Consider the following 13,376-nt stretch of genomic DNA (forward strand, 5'->3'; position numbering starts at 1 on the left):
AAATATGAAATTTAAAGTACCTAATATTATATAACTATTCAGAAAGATATCATGCAAATTTGTATAAATACTTAGACATATTTTTAATGACTTGTTTTTTGTTGCAATTTGAACCCATAATAATAGTAAAAAAGAAGAGACTCCAAACGAAACCAAAAGCGGTAATTTATGGTAAATTAATAATTTTAAAAATATATTTTCTTTTGGGATAATTCGATTTAAAACTCTGTACTTTTCTCTCGTCGCAATTTAAACCCTATACTTTTTTTTGATCCAAAAAAACATTGTACTTTTAAAAATTAGAAATTAAAACTCTATACTTTTAAAAATTGGCAAATAAAACCCTGAATGAAAAAATATATTATTTAATGCTGACATGGCATCCTAGTCATCTACCACATCATCAATCCCTAATATTTAATAATATTAATTAATACAAAATAAAAATAAAATAATAATAATAATAAAAATAAAATTTTAAAAATTATACACATACATATATAATGAAATGATATACATATATACACATATATAAACATATTTATATATATACACACATATATATAAATAATACATATATATATATATATATGTGTTTTATATGCATATGTGGTATATGTATTTTTTTTCTAAAAATCAAGCATATGTCACATATATATATGATTTTTAGAAAAACATGTATATATCACACATACATATAAAACATATTTATATATACATATATATATATATGTATGTATTATATAGATATATAGGGATTGATGATGTGGCAGATGACTAGGATGCTATGTCAGCATTAAATAATATTGTTTTTCATTCAGGGTTTTATTTGCCAATTTTTAAAAATATAGAGTTTTAATTGCCAATTTTTAAAAGTACAATGTTTTTTGGATAAAAAAAAAATAAAGGGTTTAAATTGAGACGAGAGAAAAGTACAGGGTTTTAAATGGAATTATCCCTTTCCTTTTTCTTTAGAGGAGAGAGAGAGAGCACCAACTGCACCGCGGTCCTACAACCACCAAATTTTTCAGGCTGGCCATTATTATCATATCCATAGTATCTCCTTAGATTCATGGGATCCTAATTAAATAAGATTTTTTTTTAATTTCTTGAGAAAATTATATTACCATCAATCATACATACATTCACTGAAACATATACGATTTTTACATTTTTATTTTCTATTGTATTATTGACGAATGCTTATGTATATATTAATTTAATTAATTTTTCTAACATAACGAAATTAGAATATTTTTGTGAAAAAAATCTAACGAAATCTGTTTATGAAAAAAATTGAAATAGACTTTAGATATTAGAATATTTTTTTTGGTATATTAACAAATCTAACGTATTTATTAAAAACTAAAACGTCCGTGCACTTATTTAATTATTTAGTACAGTTTGAAGAGTTTTTTTTTTTTGGGAATTTTCGCTATAACATAATAATTGTGTTTATTATATCTAAGCCTATACACAAGGGTTTGATTGCATGCAAAAAAAGGTTAGGACACCGAAGACAATATCAGATTCAGATCAAGAAACAGAGATAGGTCAAATTAGGTTAAATACATATATATATATATATATATATGTTAGATACCAAGACACAAATACGTGTGTATATATATGTATATATATATATATATTCACTAAATTATACATAAGATTCATTAGACGGAGGCTGCGGTGGTGTCAACGTGGTCAATCGCTGATGATCTGCCTCATTCTTTTTGCCGCGACAATGAAGTCCGATATGACCTGTTCTTCATTCATCCTCGGCTGCAGCATGCCCAACAAGCAATAAAACAAAAAAAAAACATTTCAGAATCATGTAAAAGTTCATATAATTATTAGTATTTGCTTTGGTTTTATTCTTTATATAAAGAATATAACTCCTAATATAAAAAGGAAAATTAAATCAAATAAGAACATGTACTTACAGAATTAGATATAAGCATTCTAAGCGTTATCTATTTAAACTCCATCATTATGATTAATAATAATAATAATAATAATTCACTGCATCATAAATTTGACAAAATCCGACAAGATTAGAGTACCTGCGAGGTGAAATGGTGATGAACGGCATTGAGCATTTGATCCCTCGAAGAATCTGGATTGATCCCGGGCTATGATGATGAAAAAGAAAACAATGGAGAGAAAAAAAGCATCAATATTCTGTATTCTTTTCTTTCTTTTTTTGGTAATGAAAATATCAAGAAATGGGTGACATAACATCAATATCTTGTCGGAAAAAAGACGAAGAAAACAAATGGGTGAGGAGCGAGGATGGAAGACTGACGAGGTTGAAATGTCTGCAATATCTTCTCAAGGCACTTGTCCCCAGCTTCCCAAAGTTCACCCTCTGATTCAATCCAAACAGGAAAAGCGTTCAAATGGCTTAAAACGAGCAACGAGTTCAGATTGATGGATGTGTGATGAACAGATTCGGACCGAACATTATTGTTCTTACACATGGGTTTGGATGAAGAATCGAATGAACATCTCGGTAGCTGCTACGGCTGGATCGAGAAACCGAAGACGAAAGCCACGGCTTTGGCTGTCTGATTCTTGGTCTGCCCAGCCTGTGGAACTCAAAGCCTGCAGCTGCATTAGAACACGTTCAAACAAACGCAAACCCATTTTTGTGGGAAAATCGGGCAATGAAGCGAATCGATCAACTCACGGAAATCTCGATGCTCCTTCTCGCCATGATCCGATCCGCTACTGAACATATCGATATCATCGTCGTCGTCGTCATCTAGCTTGTTCCCGGTCGGGTGTTCCAACACACTCAACGCATTTCTTTGGAGCTTAACTTCAATCCCATTTTTCAGAACCTTGTGCACAGGAAAACTAGAAATGATCAACCATCTCAAACACCCAACAATACATTGGCAATGGCATTGAACGAAAGCATTGGTCAAGAATTCAAAGTGAGAAAAGATTGGTTCTTTCATCAGCAAAAAAAGGTTCATGAATAGTCAACAACAGTCATAATGACCTAAGATAATCAAAAGCTTGATTAGGTATTTCACAGGGCACCCAAATGATTAAAGCACTACTAATCAACCAATCAATCAAAATCAGCTTTAGAGTGAGAGACGGATGGAATGTGGTAAAAATGGACAAACAAGATATAAAGACAGAGACTTTAATTATCACAAAATCAATCAAGGAAGAGAGATTGTTCTTTTTTACCAGCCAATGCCAACCACCAAGACCAACAGCCTTCTTCACCACACCTTGCAAACCCACCAAGACAGATTTTGTTCTGTTGTTCCCCGTGACAATAACTTTGGTGTGTCGGGGAAGAACAGAGAGTTCTTCCTCTCCCAGAGTCTCCTCTCTAAATGCCGAGAATACCCTTGAAGAGCTCAACATTGGCTCCATCATTATCCAGTCCCCAATATCAATCGGATCCACTCCACAAGACAGGTTCTACTTGTTCTTCAAGATTCTTCTTGTATTTGTATCCCCCCCTGAAACCGGATTCTTCCCTGCCAATTGGGGCTTATGGATCTGATGTGATCTTTCCCATTTGTTGTCCGAGAAAATCTCTAGTGCTGCTACTGGGAAAAATTCCAAAAGATTACAGCTGCAAAGAAGGTTAATGAACTCATCCTCCAAGAACAAGAAATCCCAATAAATTAAAAAAAAAAACTGCAATTCTACAGATTAGAGAGGCATAATGCTACAAAAAAATCCCAATATGAAAAAAAAAATCAAAAATTGCTACAAGGGCGTGAAGCTCTGTCCCGGGAACGGATCCGAGGAGAGAGAATTTCTGAGATTGAACTGAGTAGGCGGCGGGTCTGGATAATATTCATAAAGAATTATGATAACAATTATAATAATAACGACCATACGGCTATTACATGGTATTTGAATGACTATTCACTAGCAAATTTAATCACACATCCGTCCGTCAATGGGTGGAAAAGGACTTGTTTTTTTTTTTGTTAACTTGGAAAAGGACTTGTTTGGCTCCCGAGAAAATCCTCATATAAAAATATGGGGAAAGCTTTACAACTGTGCATCAATCAAGCAAACAAAATGAAAGCGAAATCCAAAACCCGAAACCGACCAAGTTCGGGAAACTCAAAAAATGACGGAAAACAAAAAATACCATTTGCTTTCACACCGAGAAAGTTAATGAATTTTCCCAGGAAAAAACGTAGATAAGAGAGGAGTTCGCGAATGATACGGATTAAAAAATGAATGAACCCACAGAAGATTTCAGATGGGAACCAGCGGGAAAAAAGAAACGATACTGAGTTGTCGGAAGTACTAGCGTCACATTTTCCCGAGAAAAACACAGATTCACCCAGGAAAATGGCGAGAAAATAGAATTCATGCACTTGAACACGCAGAGTTTGATACCAAGCTGATCAAATCAAACACCGGAAAGCAAAATCTCAATCGAAATGCAACACAGATAATCGAGAAAGAAATGGGAAAAGGGATCAGAATACCTTTCAAAGCCAAAAAATCTCGAGGAAATTCGAAATTTGAGTAAGAATTCGCACAGCTTTTGAGTGAGAGAGAGAAGAGCACTAAATGCTTACGAACAGCCAAAGGAAGGGGAGCCACATGCCATGTGCCGTACGGTCACGCCTTGGCTACCGGCTCGTCCGGTTTCCCGGTCACGGATATTAACCCTTTAATTCGACTCGATGTCTTTGTTTTTTTCCTCGTGACTAAAATCGCATTTGTTGAAACCAAAAAAAAACATTGGATACCACGAAATTGAATGCTTTGTTTTGGTGCGTAATTAATTCATTCAGATAACGAAAAAAAAATGATCAATGCACAATGCAATTAATCATTTATTTCAAAATATTTGTAGTTTTAGTTTATTTTCCATGTTTCAAAATATTTATCATTCTACATTTTTATTCTACATTTTTAAGACATTTTTTTATAATAGTTTCCAATTTTATCTCTCTTAAATCCAAATAAATTATTAATGATAATAGTATTATTTTTATCATTAAATAAGGGTATACATGAACTATCACCAAATCGAACTCGCATAGTTTTAGATTGAAGAATATACTTTTTTAAACTAATCTTATTGGTCAATTATTCCTTCTTCTTTTGAATTTAATAATTTCTATCAATTTCAGATTAAATTAATTAATAAGACATTGTTCTATGAAAATTGAACTTTTAGTGGATATATATATATATATATATAGATCCGCTACTGAACATATCGATATCATCGTCGTCGTCGTCATCGTGACTTGTAAATGTTCAAGCATTACGCAAAAATGCAAAAATGCATTCAGAGAAGAGACCATAAACAATTTAGGCCGAATTCCTGGGTAAACGTTACAAAGATCAGTATTTTCAAGAACCCATTGAGACTGAGCTCAAGAAAAATGCAGTTTTAGGTTCTCCAAGTCAAAAAGGTTCCCATGGAAGAAGATAAGTTTTGAAAGATCAATACTTTCAAGAACCCATTGAAACTAAGCTTGAGAAAAGTTTTGCTTCCGATTCTCCGAAGCAAAAGGTTCCCATGGAAGATAAGTTTTGAAAGATCAATACTTTCAAGAACCCGTTGAGACTAAGGTTTTATATTACGGGCTTTGTCGTATTGTCAGGACGCGGGAAAATCCAAAGGTGGGCTCCAGAGACAGACAGAAAAATCATTATAAAAAAAAGTGGGTCCCACTGAATACATGAACGCTTGCGTGACTGTATTAATGAAAATGGTCGTCGTCGTCCTCACCCTCCATACCCCTAAAATTCGTGCCTCCTAATTAACGTACGAAATCATAATTTTTATAAAAAATAAATAAATAAAACATTCAGATTATCCGAATTAGGTCTCTGCAAAGTTACCCTAATATCCGTTTAGAGTTTGGAAAAAAAAATAAATGTTGTTCCGAAGTTTAAGTAAATATTATTTTTAATAAAAATTGTTATTAAATATCTATATGTATTAGATATCCGGCAAAAAAAATATTTTTGAGACGGTTATTTGGATGTATCAATCTAATAAATTCAACTCTGATTGACAAGGATGCGTCATGCAATTTAGACCGTATAAAAAATCCCCTTTTTCCTATAGTCAAGCTAAAGTATAAAGTTTTTATTTTGTTTTTATGTGAATATTTTGAGATTTGACTTCAAACCCTATACAAATATTATCTATTTTAGGGGGAAAAAAATTAAACGTGATGTTGTGGAAATGTCACGAGTGGAACCATTTACTATAATAAATTTGTTTCCAATGGAAAATGCGTATATATATATATATATATAACAGAAAAAATATGTATAATTTTCTCTGCAACGGTCTCCCAAACACGGCCTTAGGGCATGAGGTGCGTTCTGTATCTCCGACAACATTTTAACGGCCAGGATTTGATCTCTTAAGGTTCCGCACAAAAAATCTATGCCACAACATAACAAAGTCATGGAAGTTGCCCTTTGATCTTTTTTTTTCCCAATTACAGCCGGTTATATCGTGACACGTGTCATATATCTAACCGTCTGTTGGAGTAATAATAGATTCATAAGCCATTAGGGATATAATATCGGTTTGCTTATTTCGTTTTGAGTTAATAGTTTAATTTTACAACATCAGTTAAAAAAACTAATTAATCTATGTTTTTCTTTTATAAATTTAATATCTAATTTATATAGATTTTATATACTATCGAAGTTGTCCGAGGATATTAAGAGAAAGAAAAGAGGACTTTTCTTATGAAATATTGTTAGGATTAGGCACAATTGAAATTTGGTCTCACGTCCGCCACGCAGCTGGCTCGCACTCTAATATCATATATATATATATATATATATACGTCGCGCGTTTGAATTGAATGGATGGAAATATTTTAGGATGAAAATTAAATGCCTAATATTAATGGATTTCCTATTTTATATAAGTTTTTATTATTATGACTAGGTATTGTTCATTGGATTCTTTATAGTTTCTTTTTAAAATGGATTCTTAATAATTTATCAAAATTAAAACGTCGAGGGATGATGTGAATGAATGCGATGTACCAAGTGGGCTTTTTTTACCATTATGATAAGGAATGTGAAAAACATAGAAAAATGGGCATTTAGCCCAACAAAGAAAACACGTAGGCCCATTATTGTTTATATCATTAAGCCCGTTATGGGCCCGCTAAGGTAAAGCTCATTGGTCATGGGAAATGATAAATCCCGACCAATCATTGTTGATTCATCGTATCATTGATCAAACCATTTTAGGTTACTGTTATTGGTTCTGTAGATCTCGTATATACATATACATATATATATGTGTGTGTGTGTATGTGATGTATTTATACATAAAACATATACATGCATCCCAACAAAAAATGAACAGAGCGTAATTAGTCCTTTACAAACAAGCCTACCATTTTCTTTTCTTTTTTCTTTTCCATAACAGGTTTATTTTCTATCTAATTAACCAAAATGTGCGATACAAGTATGGACACAATTTTTTAAATAAAAGAAAATAGAAGAGAATCTTTAACTAACGTATTTGGAGCAAAACACATAATGCTCTATGCACATGCATGTGTACAGTATCAAATTATATCTCATTGATTTTCAAGTCTATATTTGGGACCCATTTATGTTTTCTCCTAAATATTTAATACTTCGTATAGAGATGAATCGCAAAATAGTCCCTCTCTACGTTTCATAACCCATAAATATATACATTCATATTTTGTGTCCTTTTATATATATATATATATATATATATATATGGTTTATGAGAAGAGAAATTCATCGATATAATATAATACGTGATCACAGAGTGGTGCATGTGGTTGAGAATGGTAAGGGTATTCTTGTTCCAAACCTCATGTTCGCGCGGTTGGAGAGAAAGTGTACAATTTAATTGTGGTAAACAATGTTCCAAACTTTGAAATATATAGTTGGATCAAAGATAAATTAAATTTCTAAATTTAAAAAATAATAATAATATATATTTTTCCCCCATTCAAGGGTTAATCCCATATTCCCCCACAAATTTTCGAAAAAGTTCCAATTTTCTACACCAATTTTTAATTTGATACAAAACTACATCGGATTTCAAATATTTCCAAATTTCCACACAAAATCTTAAAATGTGTTGCAATTTCTCCCATATCTGTAAACGCCGTTAAGTTCCGTCAATTTTTATGCTGACGTGGCATGCCACATCATACAGATTTTGCCAAATCATCACATTGCGCCACATCATCCTGCCACGTCAGAAAATAAGTAAAAATAAAATAAAAAAAAAAATTTCCAGAATTTTTTTAAAAAAACTAATAAAATAAAATAAAAAATACAGAATTTTAAATTTTAAACAAAAATTTTAAAAATTGGTGTAGGAAATTTGAACTTTTTCAAAAATTTGTGGGGGAATATGAGATTAACCCTCCATTTAATTAGCTGGTGATCTTTTTATAGGAAGTGAACCGTTTTTTTTTTTTTTTGCCTTAACCGCTTTTGTTTTGCTAAATGTTATTTTTGTTTAATACTTTTAGTTCGATTATAATATTAATTTTTTTTATAATCAATTTGCCGCACGAGGGCTGAAGGAGTGATCGTGGCTTTCGCATATACCTACCTCTGTATCTATATATCTAGGCACCAAAAGATATATAATATAATGATGGTAATGAATCATTCATCACTTGCCATCTTTAATCTTTTATTGCCTTTTCGCTTTCTAGTCAAAGTGGGTCAAGCTCATTAAATTCTATCGAATTTTGTATATCGTTGCACATTTAAACATTTTTATCTAAAATAATTGAAAAAAGATGATATAATGTTCCTTAAAAATGTACACCATATTATATCCTTAATATATACGTATACAATTGTATTATATCCTTAATATATGCAAACATGTACGTATACATTTGTAGTGAATATTATATCCTTAATATATATGTATACTATTACTGTATACATTACACGAATGAATAAGACGTGCATTTGTAGGGAATATTATTATTAGTTTAAGTTTTGCGTGTATATATATGCATATATGTGTGTGTATATGTATATACACATATATAAGTGACCGAAAGCTAAAATGATTGGAACCGTGTGGGCTCGAACTGGTTTGTAAAAACACTCGCACGCGCAGACAATCCTACGTGTGCCACGTGGCTCGCATCAGAACATATTCCCACTAATGTAAGCTTCTCTCATTTGATATCTCTAGTGCCTAAATATTACATTTTTACCCTCACAATTAATTGAATTTCTTAAATATTTTTCCTTTTTTTGTGAAAAAAAATATTTTTCTTTTTTTAATAATTAAGAGATGGATCGATGTAAGAGCATAGCTAGAAAATGCACACTAATATGTAGAGATGTATATTTTTTTTATATTTTATTGAGAAACGAGTATCATGGATTACATTTTATCGTTTGAACTATCTAAATTTTAGTTATATTACTTTTACAATATTTTTAGCATAATACACAGAATAAACCGTGAGAAAATTTAATTGTGTTGTAAATACAAAATATAAAAGTAAAGGATGTTAAAAGATTATACAAAACTCGAAACTTTCATTTATTTATTTTTTCTTCTCCATGGATAATACATTTTTGTTGTTACCACTAACTATATTATATATTTACTTAATTCACCAACAAAAAAAAATATATATCCCATTTTTGGATATTAAACCATAAACCTCCCCAAAAAAAATTTAAAAAGGGCAATGCCATGCCTAAGAAGATTCTTGGGGGAGGTGATCAGAAACTCCAGATTCAGACCAAACCCTCTGATTGAAAGAATCTTGAAGATCATCAGGAATGAATTGCGTACGACAAAGTGGACACGTCATCTGATTGTAATCCATCATCCAACGGTCCAGACAGCTCCGGTGGAATATATGTCGGCAATTTGTGAGCCGTCGGATTTCGTCCTCCCCTTCGAACTCGTACAGGCAAACGGCGCAGCATTCGGATCCGGACCCTGACCCGGTTATCTTCAGGTCCGAGAATCTGACCACCGGTAGTATCTCTCTGGCGAGAATAGCTGCCGGGAAGAAGCAGGATTCCGGCGGAAACGTAGAGAATGAGGACGATAAGGAGACCGTCGGCGGTTCGGCCCATGAAATCGGGTCGGGTTCGAGGAAATCGGGTAGACCCATCACCCAGAAGACGGTGGAAATCAATTTTCGGATCAGACCCAAGAAAGAGAGCGCGTGAAGGAAGAGGCTTGGAAGAAGAAGCTCCGTGTAACCCACCGGAAAACCCATAGCTCCGCCGTTAGAGAGAGAAACTAGAGAGAGATGTGAGAACTGGTGATGGGGGAGCAGATAGAGAGTGGGGGTATGTGTGTGTTTATATATACTTTGCAGGGCGTTTTTTTTCAACGACAAAAAATGACCCCATAAATTTGTTATTATTATCAATATTAATTATACGTACTTATAAAAACTAAAATAAATCTAAATTTGTAAAAAAAAATCTTTCACATTTATTTATTTTAAAAATATTACTCCAATGAAATATTTTAGATATAATTACTATATATTATTACCATTTAAAATTTTATTTTTATTTTTATAATTAAAAATTAATTTTATAGTTTCCAAAATATATCAATAATAAACTCAAAAGATATATTTTAAAATTTTAAAAATCAGTTATATTTATTATAAGAACTCAAAATTTATAGATTGATTTGAAAACATTATTACAAAATTTATTAATTAATTTTAAATAATTTTTTAAAAGTATTAAATAATTATATAGTTTTAATATTATTAAAAAATATAATAGTAATAATGTTTAGTATATAAATTATAATTTTATTAATTATATTTTATAAAATGAAAAAGAGCCAGAAAAAATTTGAGACGTTTTACTGCGTTGTATGTGCATATGTATATGTTAGATATTAATGTATTACTGTAACAGCTTATTTATTCATATTTTTTTATATATTAATAGTATTTATGTGAGCTTTTGCAACTACATGATTTATTTTAATAGACATGAGACATTGTTGGTATTTAAAAAATAAAGGAATTAAATGTTTGCATAGGAGTGAAATTAATGTCTACTTCTTGCATGAGTAATTGGGTTCTTTGACTAAATCGCAGCCCGCCCACCAAAGATGACTAAACCTTAGGTATTAGGTGATATCATATATATATATATATATATATATATATATATATATATGCTCACAATATGCAAAGTCACCTTTGGAACATTTCCTTGTGTCAAGATTTGAGGAACTAAACATTTTCTTATTCATTCAACCTAAACCAAATAATCTATATATAGACATGAAGTAAACATAATCCCAATAAAAATTACGATCTAATTTTGTTAGAACATTGATAATTTTAATACTATTAAGAATATAATTGCATAATACATAACATTATCTCTATATAAATATTTACAATTTTTAATACTACCATAAACTCATAGGCGGTAACGTATATAAGATTAGAGTATTTTCAAATTTTGACTTGAATATTTATTACATAAACTTCCTTATATTTCAAGAACATAAACAAATTTCCAAAACGCTTATACAACACGTTGGGGTCGGTTATATCTTCAACCGTTGAAGACAAAAAAATCAAACAAACGACGGTGGTGTAACCAAGAAACTATGTAAAAAAAAATCGTTTACTGATAAAACTATAATCAAACGAGGATGGTAGTATAAAAGTGCAACTGTGCAGAGAAAAATGCTCATTGATCAAACTATGTTTGACGGAGAGGACTATGATAAATATTTTTGTCGATTTTTTTTTCAGTTATTTGGAAGAGTTATAAGAGAAAACAAAAAAAAATAAAAACACAAAAATTAAATGACTAACTAATTATTTTTCAAAATCGAAGACTTCAAAATCATATATCGTCGATGAACACGATATATCGCTTCATCTCATCTCCCTCGTCTTCAATAATCATTCTTCTTGAAAATTAAAGAATTTCAAAGTCAGAGAATACAATCAGATTTTTATACCATGTTCAAAAATAAAATATTTTTTTAGTCATTCAATAAAAATCAAATATTAACATATACAGATATAAATAGAGTAAACCTGGTACCATTAGAAACTATGATCTAATCCGATTAGGATATAATTTCATAATATATATATATACATATATATATATATATATATATATGTAAGTAAGGATGTACCTCCTAAGGTCATATATAATCATGAAATATCTTAATAGGACTAATTCGTTCTTTTTTTCATTTGCAATTAATTCAATTGGAATACCATGATTTTTGTATAGCTCTGAACAAAATAATTAGTTAGACAGTCTTCAGATTTCTACTTACAACAAATGAGCACGTTAAACCCTTTTACAAATTTGCACTTATATTTACACTCATTGTATGTCCAGAAAAAAATATGAATTTTGAGAAAATAAAAGCTTATGAAATATGTCCAGAAAAAAAAAATATGAAGGTGTGGAAACAGAATTAAATGTATTTGGATCGTTCCACGAATCAAAGTCACCACTCGAGCATGAATGAATATTGAAGAATAATAAAGACACTTAAAACAAAATAAAATAAAACAAAATAAAAATCCGATTTAGAAATTTAAAAATAACGAGGAAAAAGAGGGAGAAGCAAACATACAATCTGAAGAGAAAATGGTCTTGTTTTTAGTGCAATTTCAACGCCATATACACTTCATGAAAACCAAATACTTAGCGAAAAAATAATATGTCAATATAGAATATAATTGTTATTCAGACTATCTTATTACAAAACCTAATCTTTGGAATTATACATAGACGTATATATGCATGTTAAACGAGAATGTTAAAATCATGTATCTGAACGTTGAAAGGCAGTTTGTTAGGTTATTTCCTTCTCCATATTCTCCCTATTTTTGTCCTACCTTTTGTCTCTCTTTTTTTTGTATTCTAAATTTTCATATATTAAATACAAATTATGAATTAAAAATCATTAAAACAAATTTACATAAATAATCAAATAACAGAGAAAATTATGAACCAACATAAAAAAAATTAAATAATTGTTTTGGCTAAATTTGGCAGACCCGTTAATTTTTATGCTATATCGGCCTATATATCAGGAGTTAACTATTAGAAATATAATTTATATATAACTCTAACTTTCCGTGATATTTCTAATATATATTTAGCTATTCAAACATTGGTATAGTAATGGACAGTCATGGTCATATGGCAATCTGACTAAAATGTCTGAAAGCGACAAAGCACAACTGACCCTCCCCCATCTTCTTCTCCAACATTTCACATTCTCACATTAACACTCTCTTGTTTGTATATTCACACTCTAACACAGTATATACACTGTATACATACATACATACATACATATGTGTGTGTGTATACACATGCCTGCAAGA

At 30.8% G+C, this 13,376-nt stretch overlaps 2 protein-coding genes across 5 annotated transcripts; both read right to left on the reverse strand.

The window, feature by feature from the left end:
* Nucleotides 1–1,477: 1,477 nt before the first annotated feature.
* On the reverse strand, nucleotides 1,478–4,584 carry LOC104823590. Of its 4 annotated transcripts, none has more exons than XM_010555222.1 (7): nucleotides 4,479–4,584; nucleotides 3,205–3,601; nucleotides 2,690–2,843; nucleotides 2,477–2,604; nucleotides 2,240–2,368; nucleotides 2,064–2,132; nucleotides 1,478–1,782 (listed from the first exon to the last, which is right to left on the reverse strand). In XM_010555222.1, exons 2-7 carry the CDS (start codon nucleotides 3,397–3,399, stop codon nucleotides 1,705–1,707), a joined length of 753 nt encoding a protein of 250 aa, XP_010553524.1. In that variant the 5' UTR covers nucleotides 3,400–3,601; nucleotides 4,479–4,584; the 3' UTR covers nucleotides 1,478–1,704. The 4 variants fall into 4 exon arrangements, with proteins under 4 accessions (XP_010553524.1, XP_010553523.1, XP_019059302.1 ...); XM_010555221.1 differs by having other exon boundaries at nucleotides 1,479–1,782; nucleotides 2,477–2,610; XM_010555223.1 differs by having other exon boundaries at nucleotides 1,484–1,782; nucleotides 2,306–2,368; nucleotides 2,477–2,610; nucleotides 4,479–4,583.
* Nucleotides 4,585–9,529: 4,945 nt separating this feature from the next.
* Nucleotides 9,530–10,324, reverse strand: LOC104823593 (E3 ubiquitin-protein ligase RHA1B-like). Its single transcript, XM_010555231.2, has one exon. It carries the CDS (start codon nucleotides 10,245–10,247, stop codon nucleotides 9,714–9,716), a length of 534 nt encoding a protein of 177 aa, XP_010553533.1. The 5' UTR covers nucleotides 10,248–10,324; the 3' UTR covers nucleotides 9,530–9,713.
* Between the last annotated feature and the right edge of the window lie 3,052 nt (nucleotides 10,325–13,376).

Source organism: Tarenaya hassleriana, unplaced genomic scaffold, assembly GCF_000463585.1.
Source record: "Tarenaya hassleriana unplaced genomic scaffold, ASM46358v1 Cleome4, whole genome shotgun sequence".
Lineage (NCBI taxonomy): Eukaryota > Viridiplantae > Streptophyta > Magnoliopsida > Brassicales > Cleomaceae > Tarenaya > Tarenaya hassleriana.